The sequence below is a fragment of the Helobdella robusta genome (genome assembly GCF_000326865.2).
Source record: "Helobdella robusta unplaced genomic scaffold HELROscaffold_7, whole genome shotgun sequence".
NCBI lineage: Eukaryota > Metazoa > Annelida > Clitellata > Rhynchobdellida > Glossiphoniidae > Helobdella > Helobdella robusta.
This window is the reverse complement of record NW_008705398.1, coordinates 3,065,708-3,080,072: the sequence shown is the minus strand read 5'-3', so window position 1 is coordinate 3,080,072 and position 14,365 is coordinate 3,065,708. Positions and strand designations below refer to the sequence as shown.

General features: G+C 37.2%; 1 protein-coding gene across 1 annotated transcript in view; it reads left to right on the top strand.

Moving 5' to 3' along the window:
* The window catches only part of HELRODRAFT_69677 (hypothetical protein), a gene marked incomplete at both ends in the record, with an annotated part of 31,740 nt that extends 18,726 nt beyond the window's left edge, over positions 1-13,014 (top strand). The window contains 6 exons of the mRNA XM_009030607.1: positions 1,452-1,562; positions 4,280-4,412; positions 4,597-4,683; positions 7,390-7,459; positions 11,625-11,755; positions 12,781-13,014. Of these exons, the coding sequence (XP_009028855.1) occupies positions 1,452-1,562; positions 4,280-4,412; positions 4,597-4,683; positions 7,390-7,459; positions 11,625-11,755; positions 12,781-13,014 (766 nt within the window). The remainder of the gene's footprint in view (positions 1-1,451; positions 1,563-4,279; positions 4,413-4,596; positions 4,684-7,389; positions 7,460-11,624; positions 11,756-12,780) is intronic.
* Between the last annotated feature and the right edge of the window lie 1,351 nt (positions 13,015-14,365).

Below are 14,365 nucleotides of genomic sequence, written 5' to 3'. Positions count from 1 at the left end.
GAGGGGGGCACTAAAAAAGGTGGAAGGCACGTTCAAATGTAAGAAATGTGTTCATGGTGTGATTAATAGGACGGACGCAAGGACGGAGTTGAGTGGTGGTATTGAAAGAGTGGAAAGCTTTGTTTATTTAGGGGTTAATCTGAACGCGGATGGAGGATGTTTGAGCACTGTTACGGCAAGAGTTCGTGTGGGATGGATAAAGTTTAGGGAACTGGGTGGGGTATTGTGTGGAAAGAAATGGTCAGTGAAGATGAAAGAGAGGATATATAAAGCATGTTTGAGAGCAACGATGGTATATGGTGGTGAAACTTGGGTGTTGAGGAGAGAGGAGGAAAGTGTACTGCAGGCTGAAAGAGCTATGGTGAGGATGATGTGTGGGGTTAAAGTGAAGGATAGGAGGAGTAGTACAGAGCTGATGTCGATGATGGGACTGAATGAGGATATTGTGACATTGATAAGGAGATCGAGATTGCGGTGGTATGGACATGTGTTGAGAAGGGATGAAAGGGTCGGGATTAGGCGAGCGTTGGAGTTCGAAGTTGAAGGAGTGATAGGAAGGGGTCGTACGCAATTGAGATGGAGAGAGCAGGTGGAGAAGGACAGAGTGAAGCCAAACGGCAACCCCCGATCTCGGGGAAAATGTCGTCTAAACGTGTGTTTGTTTGTGTTTGTTTGTGATAGAAACAATAAACTAATCCAAGTAACTACATGATCCACATATACAACTTCGCTTTCTCTGCTGTAAACCTGACTGCAAGGCCTATATATGGCTGATTCTCACGATCAAAAGATTAAAAATATAGCAAAGATAACAATAATTAGGATAACAAATAATATAGCGCAATTTGACCATTCTCCCGGTTAAAACAGTATGTAAGTTTGTAAGCCTTTCTAGATCTGGATGACAACGCGAAAATGTTGCGCAATATATTTTTTTTAGTTTTATTATTGCAGCCCTGACATACGCAGAACCACTTACAATGTTGCATATATAGATTATGTTCTTCATATCTTCAACCATTGATTTGAAGCATCCATCTTTTGCCACAAATGCTGTTTATCCTTTTCACACGACGTACACATGGATTTTAGGCGCACGCGCAAGCACCGCATCATATACGCTGAGTATATGTTAGCCATTGAGATGTTTGACTAGCGAGCATTTGAACCACTGAGCCACCTCGCCGGCCAACATGCGACAACTTACGTTGTCTACCCATTTACCAGCCTCGAAAGGATGGACGGCTGGGTTAGCCGGGGGTCGGCTACCCGGATGAACCTGTAGAAACTACAGGATTCGAACCCGGGTCGTAGGAGTGGTAGACGGACACGCTAACCACTCGGCCACAATATTGTAAATGGATGCTGGTGGAACACAAAAGCAAAAAACTTTCCCAAATCTGATATTATTAAATATCTAAAATTGCCTTTGAAAATTTTCAACATTTCAGATGGTACCAGGTGAATTATCAAATGGCAGGGGAATTAAAATGGGGAAAAAACTTGGGTTGTGATTTTGCAAAATCAAGCTGTTCGCAATGGATTCTCAACAAGATGAATAAGTTAGTGTATGTTGGACTCAGTTCACATCTTTTCGATTTTGAATAACTACCTAAATTTATGTGCAACCATTTTGTTAGCATTATTAAGTAATCAAATACATCTAACACACACTTAAATTGAAAATGTTGAAAAATGGTTGACTAAAAAAATATTAAAATATTAAATTGAATGAATCTTTTACCAGTAAAAGAAACACCTACCCATATTTAGGTTAATTTATTAAAACAACTTACAAGTCATAGTTTTTAATAGAATGTATTTTTGACAGCCCCATTTAATTTTTTTCCAAAAATCGTTCGAATAAAATAAAACTATTGATCATTATTTAAAGTCCAATTGATCCTTTTTTCGTTATCACGTGGTGAGACAATGTTTTGACCGATGACTAAAAATGAGGGTAATTAATATAAGGTGTTAGAAAATGTGAGTTATATCTCATATAATAATTAATGTATATGCATCAAACAATCGGCCAATATTTTTTAGAATTTAAGTTTTAATCTTATCGAATTATCCAGCTTCCTTCTTATGATATAAGGTTTTCTTTATGACACATGCTGTTAAATACCATATATCTTAAGTCTCTGAAGATGGTAATTTGTTGAAACGGTAATTTTAAATAAAGAAATGTTTCATGTTTCTCAATAAATACAAATAGTAAACAATTACTCGTTGTTTAAAACGTATTTGAAAAACCATTGGACTAGAAATAAGGTGTATATATATATATATGTAATGAAGGATTTTCACTTCATTATGAATTGAGTTATGGTATACAACGTTATTGTGTAAATTGTGAAACGTTTGACAGATTAAATTTAAGTTTTTGTTTGAGTTGAAATTATTTGGATATTTTGAATATTTCTTAAGTTTATAGTTAATAAAACTCCGCTATATGCACAACATTTCTAAGTCATTACGAAGTACGCCGCTTCAGCGAGTTTTTATTTATTTGTGAATAATGTTGGATGTTAAATCTTACTACTAAATGTGGTCTGTTGCAGATGGTAGTGTGACTAGTAAGCATACTAACTATTAATAATATAACCGCCGATATATATATATATATTGTCGGAAATTTTAAATGAAAACAACTGGTGTGAGGTAATCTCCTCCTCTATCTTTCTCAGGGAATTTTTTTTTTGGTCCGACAATAATTTTTGTGTATATTTTTATCGTGAGTTCGACCAGTCCTGTGTGGCACTGGGCTTTTTCGAATTATATGATTTTACTGAGTAACACACGAACGCGTAAAAATATTCGATAACAATTTTATTAATCGACGGAAGTAAATGAAAAGGAATTGAACTAAATAATGTAAAATGTCAATGAACAAACTGGAATACAGGAATTAGAACTTCTTCTTGTTGGGTCTTCGACTTGGTTTATGTTTCTTGCCGTTTAATCGTACAACCATACAACGTGTGTAACCGATAGTGATGTCGTTACAACTCCAAGAAATAAATAAATTGAATGCGGAAAAATTACAAAAATCGGAGCCTATGGAAATTGCAAGCTGCGTGTATAATGAGTATAGAATCCAAGGGACGACCAAGGGACTGTTTTCACTGGGCCTGTCTGTCAGTCGGTCGGTCGGCTTTCGCACAACCCTGGCCTGTTTTCACTGGGCCGTCGAGTCTGATCGGCTTTCGCACGACCAAGGGACTGTTTTCACTGGGCCTGTCTGTCAGTCGGTCGGTCGGCTTTCGCACAACCCTGGCCTGTTTTCACTGGGCCGTCGAGTCTGATCGGCTTTCGCACGACCAAGGGACTGTTTTCACTGGGCCTGTCTGTCAGTCGGTCGGTCGGCTTTCGCACAACCCTGGCCTGTTTTCACTGGGCCGTCGAGTCTGATCGGCTTTCGCACGACCAAGGGACTGTTTTCACTGAGCCTGTCTGTCAGTCGGTCGGTCGGCTTTCGCACAACCCTGGCCTGTTTTCACTGGGCCGTCGGGTCTGGTCGGCTTTCGCACAACCAACACAAAACAACAAGAGCCAGAACAACACTGGAAACAAATTGTGTGACTTTAGTACGCGTGCGAAATTATGCCAATGAGCATAGAGTCTCGTACCAAATCCACTTTTGAGAACTTAAGACGTTTCTGAAACTATGCCAATGAGCATAGAATCACGAATTAAGTCTCTTAGATACCAGAATAGGCACCAATTATTCGAAGCTGCCTAACTGGTGAACCCAAGGCGGACTCTTTTTGAGAACTTAAGACGTTTCTGAAACTATGCCAATGAGCATAGAATTACGAATTAAGTCTCTTAGGGTTAGGGTCTCTTAGACCAGAATAGGCACCGATTATTCGAAGCTGCCTAACTAGTCAACCCAGTCTCTCCTCTCTTCCACACCCTTCCTTATCAAAGCAAAATTAGATTTTGTTTCGGGTGTTTTAAAACATAAAAATTTCCAAGGTATGTCCAATTAATCAAAAAAAACAACCAATTAAATTTTAAAATAATTTGTAATAATTTATGACGTCATCTAAATTGCAAAACAAAAAAAATCGTCGTCACCTATCGAGTAAATTAACTTGCACCATGTCCCCTATCGAGTGAATAAATTTAGCGTTGAAAACTTTGAAGTATTTTTAGTCAATATTATTTCATAATTCTGACAATATATATGTTGTTATATATGATTTAAATTCTGTCATACTATTCAAATTTTTTATTAAATTATTTTATTAAATATTTTTACATGTTAAAGAAATGAAAGCATCCATCCGTTCTGTAACCACTTGAAGACTAATGTTATCAAGACTGAATGCACTGAAGACCTTTCATCTGTGGGTGTTTGTAATTTGATCAAGCACAAGCATCAGTTACCTCCTGTCTACAGGGTTAGTTATTTTGCTTTTTTGAGGGGTTTTGTTCATTTTTTTACCAATATTAAATATAAAAAAAAATTAATTTCATCCAAACTTATAAATTTTCTTTGCAATGAAGGCTATATATTTAACTTTCATTCTATAATTCCATTTTTTTTACTCAGGGTAACTTTCTAATTTTATTTGTTACATTAAGAATATATTAAATCTTACCGATAATGAAATGGATATGTCTCACTATGGTGGGTCAGTACCTCTGGCTGATTATTGCCCATATGTGCAAGTAATTAAACGTTGTTTAAATATTTCTTCAATTTATTCATTTCAACAAATTTTATATTACATTGCAAAATTTGGAAAATAATATTTAGATTTTTTTTGACATTTTTGTTGGGACTTATGCTAATTTTTCGTGAGATTGATAATAATAATTATTATTATATAATAATATAATATTATATAATATTATATAATTATATAATAATAATAATTATTATGGGCGTGAACCCCATAACAGGACATTGCCGTGTTCACAAGATACCTCCATTCCAAGCAATCATAAGCAAGTTTCTAGGCCGAGTAAGGACCATAGTTGATGAGGGACAGGTCCTTCTCCACTGAACGAATCCATGACTGTCTTGGACGGCCGCGCGGTCAAGTCCAGTCCGGTGGCGGTTGGTCTATGACAGCTTTTAAAGCCCGGTAATGATCCTCCATATTACTGGCACGAGCTATGTGACCAAAGAAGTTTAGACGACGCCTGTACAGGAAACGGAGGGCTGCTGTGTTCTTCTTACCTCAACGTTGGTGACGCGATCGTGGTAGGTCAGACGAAGGATCCTGCGCAAGCACCATTGATCTGTAGCGTCTAGCCTCTTCAAATAAGCGTTAGTAGTTGACCACGCTTTGCATCTATAAAGTAGCACGGAGATGATGTTTGCGTTGTAAAATTGAACTTTTATCATCACTGAAATGCCCGAGTGCCATATACCACGATCTAGGGATCTCATGCACGCGCGGACAATGATGATTTGACGCGAGACTTCAGCGTCACTACTGCCTGACGAGTGTATTTGTGAAGCGAATCCACAATCTGTACGTCATTACCCAGCACAGAGACAGACGCTGGTGGCGGATCGTCCAGAGAAATTGCCTAAATTTTCGTTTTATCCCAGTTGATTTCTAAACCAAAAGGCTTCGCCTCCTCGGACATAGTAGCCAACGACAGTATGAGAACAGTATGAGAACGGATATTGAATCTAGGGGAAGGTCTTGTTTTAACCACAGTGCCCTTAAGGGAGATGGCTAAAGTGCCCACCTCCGGAGAATTATCAGTATCAAACTCCATGCCACGATACACACGACAGTTACGAACCGCCCGCCACCTGCCATTTACCAGGATATGGTCAACCTCCTTAGCCGTAACACCGTCATTTGAGTGCCACGTCAGTCCATAGATATCTGTACGGCAAAACTATGATCCTCAGCCCTAAGTTCAAAATTCCAGAAAACGGTCAGAGTTGTCGTTTGGTGAATTAAAGGGCCAATTACCGCAGGCATACGGCGATCAACACCCGTTACCGAGTTAATGTCGCCCAGGCTAATGATGAGGTCGGTGGGCCTTGTGGATCGAAACGAGTCCTCCAGTGCGCTGCAAAAGAGATCTTTGGTTTCAGCCGTCGTCTCATTAGTTGGCACGTAGCAGACAATTACTGACATAGCACCATATCGATGTCTGAAACGAGCAACCATCACTTTATCACTGATCGGTTGCCATTCACTTGGTGCACGATTAGTTTGATTGCTCAGGGCCAAGGCAACACCAGCGAGTTTGGGATGACCCTCAGCTGGGCTCAACTACAGTATATTGAAATCAGTAACACGCAGTTCCCCAACGCCATGCCATCGAACTTCCTGCAGGCCCATAATGCATATACCTTATCGCGACAATTCGTCCACGAGGATCTTTGCGCCACCCGTTGCGCGAAGTGAGCGAATGTTCCAAGAGCCGATCCTGGTGATGTCTCGCAGATCAAGCGGGTTGGTTCTAGCACGGGACCGTAAAGAGGGGTCATAAATAGGGTTATTCGCCGTAGTTCGCTTATCATAGTCGGCCGACGATAACCGAAACTGCGCGCTCCTTGTTAACCCGCGCGACGAGCGATGCGGTATGAGGTATTTTGAGACGACTCCATGTGGACAATACTTTGGCTGTAGTTGTTCCCAGTTGTTTGCCAGACAAACTTGGGTAGGTAGCAAGCCTAGTAGAGGTTGAAGCAACCATATCATCTTAAAGACGCACTACCACGCCTGATTTTCTGTTAGGGTTTACTCACTTAGCCTTTCCCTAGAAAGGATATAGCCACAAAACAGTGGAGGTTTGAAGTCAGAGTTTACCTTCTCCTAGAGGGGTGGGTAGCGAGCCCCATCAACCCGAAGCGACTAGTTTTGAGGCGCTTGTTACCTGCCTTCGCCCCTTCTCCTGTTAGTTTAAACAGTTTCGACACGAGAAGGCCAGGAGTTGGACTCTGACTGTCAGAGGTTATTTGAGACGCACGCCATGGGGATTTTAATTGTGATGACAGTTTAACACATCCCCACCTCCGGCTATGACAGTCTTTTAAAAACCTTGATAATAATAATAATAGTAATTTTTCTAATTAGTATTAGTCATATAATTTTACAATGTTATTGGTACAGTGAATTTTCGTAAAGGAATTAAGCTCTTCCACTTGAACATGACGTTGACTGGGAAGCCTTTCTGTCATTAGATAATGATTCTCAATCAAAACATAATCATTTGCCATAGGAGGTACCCTGCATAAATATATAATAAATGCCTAACGTCCCTGTTTTAAATAAAGTGTATGACTGCTATAGCAATAATATAATAGGAAAATTCCCATGTACTTATATTTCATGTTTTACTATTTTAGTAATCAACATTTTTATAATGATTGAATAATATTTTTTACTAATGCGATAATAGGAATTTAATTGGAAAGAAAATGAAAAAACGGTTAGGGGATCGAAATGTTTTGTTGATAGCAACAATCCTTGTAAGTAGCATACCTTTGTCCATTTGTTTATATTTGTTTTTCAGATTTGATATATTATTTTAAATTTTTTTATATATTATTTTAACTTAATGATGACTTGCACTTGTTCAGATAAGGCTTAAACTCAATCTTTTTAGTAAAACTAGTTGAAAATGCAGCGATGTTTATTGACAGCTGCATATACTACAGTGTTAATGTATGTAGGTATATACCATAACCAGCTGAACCAGATATTCGGCAACAAGCTGTCTACGTAGACTCCACCATATTACCTCACGAGGCACTCTGTCAAAAGCCTTTTCCAAGTCCACAAAGACATGTGGAACAGTCTCTTTTGCTTTGCCATGTATTTTTCCTGTAGTTGACGAATGATATAGATAGCATCAATGGTGGATCTCCCTGCCATGAAGCCGTGCCACTGTTCCATTCCACTGGTAGTATCGATTTACTCCACATCTCCTGACAGGTGTGTAAAAGGGCTCTGAAGCCTGCCCCACCAGATGCCTTGATGATTTCATTTGTAAGTTCAGACGGAACAGACTTTACCCACCTTCATTGCTCTTAACGCATCCGTAAGCTCCTTAGTTGTGATGCCCTGAATTGGTCCTTCCATCGGAATTTTATCAAAGTCCACCTCAATAGGATTTGTTTCATTCAATAACTAATCGAAGTAATCCTTCCAGTGATCCTTCACTTCATTCTGCAAAGTTATTATGGTGCCTTTATTATTCTTTATGCATGTGGCACCAACTATATTTTTTTTTCAGTTTTTTGGTCTGATTTGCTATTTGGTAGAGTGGCCGAATTTGTTCGCCTTTACTTCCAGTCAGCCATACCTTGCATTGATTTGCACGAACTATCGCAACCTGACATTTCGCTTCTGTGTTCTTTGATCGGTATGTCTTTCGACCCTCATCAGTCTTTGTCTTCTGCCATTGTTCGAAAGCTGCTTTCTTACTGGCAATAGCATTTTGCACCGTCTCGTTCCACCACCAAGTTTCGCGGTTGTGCTGGCGTTTTAGTCCAGATTTTCCACATACAGCTTTTACTAGGGTGTCCTAAAAAGATTTCCTGGTTATGTCTACCTTTTCTAGACGATCCAGCTGTGCCGATACCAACTCCTCGAATTTCTCCCTAAACATGGGGTTTTTCAGTTTCCATGTCTTTATTCTAGTAGGCATTCGATTAATCACAGGGCGTGATTGCTCCATGATCGTATCGGCCACCAGCAATCGATGTTGAGGGATGCATGCTACGCCTGGAATGACTTTGGTATTCCTGAATAGACTGTGTTGTAAAATAAATAAAATCAATTTGTGTGCATGACATCCAGTTTTTATATGTGATCAAATGTTTTGCCCTCTTTTCGAAATAAGTGTTCAACAGGGAGAGCTCATGGCTTTCAGCAAATTCCAGAATCCGTACACCGTCTTCGTTTTAAGACTCGTAGCCAAAGCTTCCATGGACACCGTGGAACCCATTTGCTCTATCTCCAACATGGTCGTTGAGGTCACCACATATCAATGGTATCTCTGATGATGGTGTTTTCCTGACGGCATCTGAGAGTGTGTTCCAAAAGTCATTTTGGCGTTTTCAGATTCACCGGTTTTTGGTGCATATGCAAAGAAAACAGTCAGAACCTTTTTCCCCATTCTGAGTTTAATCAGCATTAGGCGTGAGCTGATTCGAACAACCTCCAGTACATTTTGTACCAGTGATTCTCGTATAAAGATTTCCACTCCATTTTGGGCTGTCTTTTGGCCATTCCAGAACAACTTGTACTCCAAATGAAAGAGACATCATTTGATTTCCATCTCGTTTTCTGCAGAGAACAGATGTCAACTCTTCGCCTTTCCAGCATGTCAACGATCTCCATGGAGCGTCCAGTAAGCGATCCAGTATATAAAGTGCCAAGTCTGATATTCCAGGGGGGAACGCCCGATTTTCCGCAATATCTCTCCACTGTTGTGTACTTCTTGGATATTATTATTATTATTATTATTATTATTATTATATTATTATTATTATTATTATTATGTTATTCACTCTATTGTCATTCTTCAGAGGATAGTACTGTGATTGAATGCTTTGTTGAACAAATAACTTTTTAGCTCTCTTCTGTAATCTTTTTCTTGAACAATTTGCTTCAATCTTGTTGGAAGATCATTCCATACCTTAGGCAGAGCAATCTGCACACATCTGTCACCCAGTTTTGTCCTGGTACTAGAAATTACCATCATTTCTGAAGAAACCGAACGCAATGCATGTCCCACATCAACTTCAGTTCTTTTGCGAAAAAGCCGCTTCAGATATTCTGGGCCACCACCATTTATGCAACCATGAGCCACCACGGCCATCTTAAATCTTAACCGTTCCCTGATCAGTAGCCATAATACTTAGACCAATGACCAATCTGGCGGCAGCATTCTGGATTCGTTAAACTTTATTTACTACATTAGCACCATACAACAACGAATCGCAATAGTCTAATCTGGACTGTACAAAAGTCATTTTAGTAAAAATATCAACTGGAAGACATTTCTTGGCCAGATACAATTTTGTAGCTGAAGAAAGCAGATAGCATTGAATTTCGCGACCTGAGGCAACATCATCATAGCACTGTCAAACATCACACCCAAGTTTTTGACCTTGTCAGCCGAGATCAACCAATTACCCTATATATCAAAAGTCATACCTCCTAGTGCATCTCCTAATGTAGATAAAGCCTTCTTAGAACCAAACCATATCGACTCTGTCTTGTCCAGGTTAAGCTTTAAACGATTCAATTTTAACCAATTGTTCACATCAATTATACACCTAATTAAACCACAAGAAATAACTTGAGCATCTTTTATCGGGCCTGCAGAATAGATTTGAAGGTCATCCACATACATTTGAACCTCCAGACAATTTAATGTCTTCTTTTCTTTTTTTGTGATGACATGGAAAATGTTTGGGCCAAAAAATTTGCCCAATTCCTAACGATAACCACCAGTTATAAGCAGTGGACCTAGCCTTTTTGCTGGAAGCACACAAGGCAGCGCGGTTGCAGTTTATCTCGTGCCCAAGAGAGCACTGTTGTAAGCAGTGCACCTACCCTTTGGGTCAAAGGTCCTTTTTCCACAAGGCAGTGGATTTAGAATAAAAGACCGTCCGCTGTTGGAGCCGTTGTCCTAGGATCCTCCGCCTCTTTCACGACTATCCTCTTTCCTCTGGTACAGCTGGTTTGCGGCATCTTATTCGGTATTATTCGATGCAATTCTAGAAGGTCTTCCTGCTCAGGACATTCCCCTATCCACCACCTGGGGACGCGCCTCATAGCTAGTGCACCTCAGCATGAAGAACGCAACGCAAACACAATTTAATAAAATTAAATTAGGATATAATAAAGATGTGATTAAGATGTTATTTCATGTATATCTTAATATGTATGCGACTATTACCGTGGATAATATTGCTATCGCATTTACGTTGAATCACATGATGTGATCATAAAAATGATCGAAAATGTTCGATAATCAGCCACGGATACAGCACACATCGGTTAACGACAAGTCAAAATTTCTGAAAAATATTAGTGTCGACTATGGTCATGTTTTTATCAGAACGAGCTTATCCCAAAAATATGTAGGCTTTTTTTTTATTTTTTAACAGTTAAATAATTGTAATTCATTTAAAATTATATTTCATTTATTTTCCAAATGTTGGCATTTGTAATGTTTGAAATTATTATGATCATATTCATAATTTTACGGGATAAAAAACGCAGGAATGCCGTTTAAAAAAGGGAATGTGAATTTTATGGAAAGTTTTTATACACGGGAATCTGAGAGAGATGATCTAATGAGTTTGGTGGGAATTGGTAACAAATTTCAATTCTCACTTATCTTTTGTTGTAATAATTACGTCCATTAAGAGTTTTTTTGTCTTTTCGCTACTTTGCACAACAGCTGTTCAACAAAGCGGTTTACACAATTGTTCAACAGTTTTGCTTTTAACAACGCTCCCCATATTTCACACCAGGGTGACCTGGTTCAAGCGCGAAGAAAATCTAGCAGACCATAATTTGTTAGAGTTTCTGAAGCTTGCGACCTTCACTATGATTCACTTTCTATGCTTAACACAAGGAATATTATTTCCTATGAATCACACTTATAATATACAGCGCTTGAAATGAATCTCCTCTTGGAAACTTATGGGAAGGAATCAATATGTATTGAACATTCGACTCAATGGACTGTAGAATATTGTTCATCTATACACTCAGTTGATAACTGGGGCAGTGGATGTTACCAAGTAAAATCAAACTAATTTTAATTTTTATAAATTAAATTAAGGTTAAATTTAAATTAAGTTCATATTTTCATTTATGTACCATAAATGAAAATATGAACTATTTTGATTCACACAGAAACGATTTTCAGTTTTTTGTTGTTTTTTTTACAAAATTTTTAGCCCGTTTATCGTTCAATTCCTGTCGATGTCTCAATCAATCAATCAATTAGCTTATAAAGCGCTATTTCCGCGATGTTCAACAGCGCTCCTCAATGAATTTTGCAAACAGATGGATCTTGAGTTACGCTCTGAACTTCGCAAGTGATGGAAAAGTAGTCAGAGAAACTTTTCAAATTATACAAATTTCTCTACTTACTTTGATAGCTTTTTGTATTCTCATCTAAAACGACTTGAATTAAAATTCCTAACTTTAAGATTGTCCGTAATATGGTTTGAATTTTAAAAGTTTTTCACCTTGTACCATGTTTTGAAATAGAAAATAAAAAAATGCTTTTATCAATAATAATACTGTCATGTATATTTTGACAAAATTTCAAAATGGAATATTTTGTATTATAGATTTATTGAATTTTACTGTAAATTTAGCCGTAAATTAATTGTCTCATTTCTATTGAATAAACTGTTTTATTCAAACATTTCTATTTTGTCATATACTTTTTGTGAGCGATTGTGGAAATGTTATGGCGACCTCGATTGCTTCTTAGCTTATTTTGTCTTAGCTTCTTATTTCTTAGCTTATGTTTTGGGCTTTGTTTTTTTGAATGAGAGATTGTCGAGCCGGAAGATAGGTAATGATACATAGATGACGCCGAGGTCACCTTCCCTCCTTGCTTGTGGATGTGGGCGCACTTTTGATCTTTGTAGTTGCTTGCGGTCGTGGTTTTTATTGGATGTGAATGAATCTCTGCGGCTGAGATTTTAAAAGTTTCCGATGCGCAAGTCTTTTCAGACGCTTGCATTTAATTCAATGATTGTAAATTAAATCCATCTATTTTATATTGGCAATAATAATAATAAATTTTCAGTACGTATGTTTTCAAAATAATCTGGGCCTAATTTTGAACAATATTTTACATTGGTGCCATAATGCAAAAGATGTAATTCGTGTTACTACTTCTACATCGTTCTGGTTTCATAAAGGATCACTCGTGTGTCCTGATATTTCAAAAATATGCAAAGTTAGTAATAATAGTAATTTTTTTATTGTTTACTTAAAGGTACGAACGACACACTCAGCGTTTGCGTATACGTATGACTGAAGGCATGACAGCCTGCGTATGAATGGTGGGAATCTCTGCATTGTAATCCGGTCACTGCCACGCAGGGTCGTATATATTAATATTATGCTAAAATCCTTTTATTTAAATTTTACGAAATATTTGCTATTTTAATTTGATTAAATCTAGAACAATTTTTTTTCATAAATTGTTTTGTCAATTTTTATTCGTCTTTAGAACATTTTTCCAACTACTTTTAAAAATACACCTCCATTTGGAATTTTTAAAAACTTCATTTTTCAACTAATTCTTGATCGTCATTTTTCTTAATTTCTTTTTTCATTTTATGGTAACAACGATAATTTTGTTATTTCTATATTGTTTCTAATTATTTTCGTTTATCTATTTTCTACCTGTATTGCCATATCACTGAAGTTTTAATATTACTGTTATTATTTCCTAAATAATTTATTTATACTTTATTATGTTAGAACCTTTTTTGTTTAATATGTCATTGGTATTCATTTGAACTTGTAACTTGTAATTCAGTTTGCGAATTACATGTAGATATATTCTGTTTTTCTAATTTATTTCAGTTATTTAATGCGGCAATTTCAATATCTGTTTTCACTGTTTATTATTTTTGTAGTTTTTTTAATTTTTTTCTGTTTAGGTGGCCCAACTAGTTAAGTTTTTGTATTGACGTTAGAAACTTTATTGGAAGTAAGAACAGCAATGACATTACACGTGCATTATATTTGGTGTAAGGAGGTCCCAAACAGTATGTGTTTGTGTATTAGGTAAAAGCTAAAAATTTAATGACGCAAACTCTACTAAGTCAATGTACTGGTCAATTAACGATATTTCAATTTCCATGTATAACTCAACATTTCACCATTTATTTATTGTCTTATTCAATTACATTTCAAATGTAATTTTTAATTTTATTTTACAAATTTTAATATCTTTCATTTTTTATGCTATTAGTATGATATTAGCCGAAATCAAACCTAAAGATGTAAAGTTAAACTGAAAATTTTCAACCAAACGTTTTACTAATTGAATTATTTATTCTTAAAAACTGTTCACATTATTTTGCAAATTTATTTTGCATAATTAAATAAAAGCTAGACTTTGACTTAGTTTTAACTCTAGAGCTTGCTCAAAACTTGTACTCATTGTCAAATATGTCGGACTGATCCTAGCGGAGACCAAAATGGGGCACCGTACGTGGGCGGCCAAGTTTAAGGTGCGGCCAAATATTTATTCGTTCAATAAAGAAAAAAATGTCGAATGTACAACACTCAATCAAAATAAATTTTGACATAGTTTTTGGAGATATATTTTGCAAATAAGAACTTACATTCATACATATCAATGCGTATATCATATA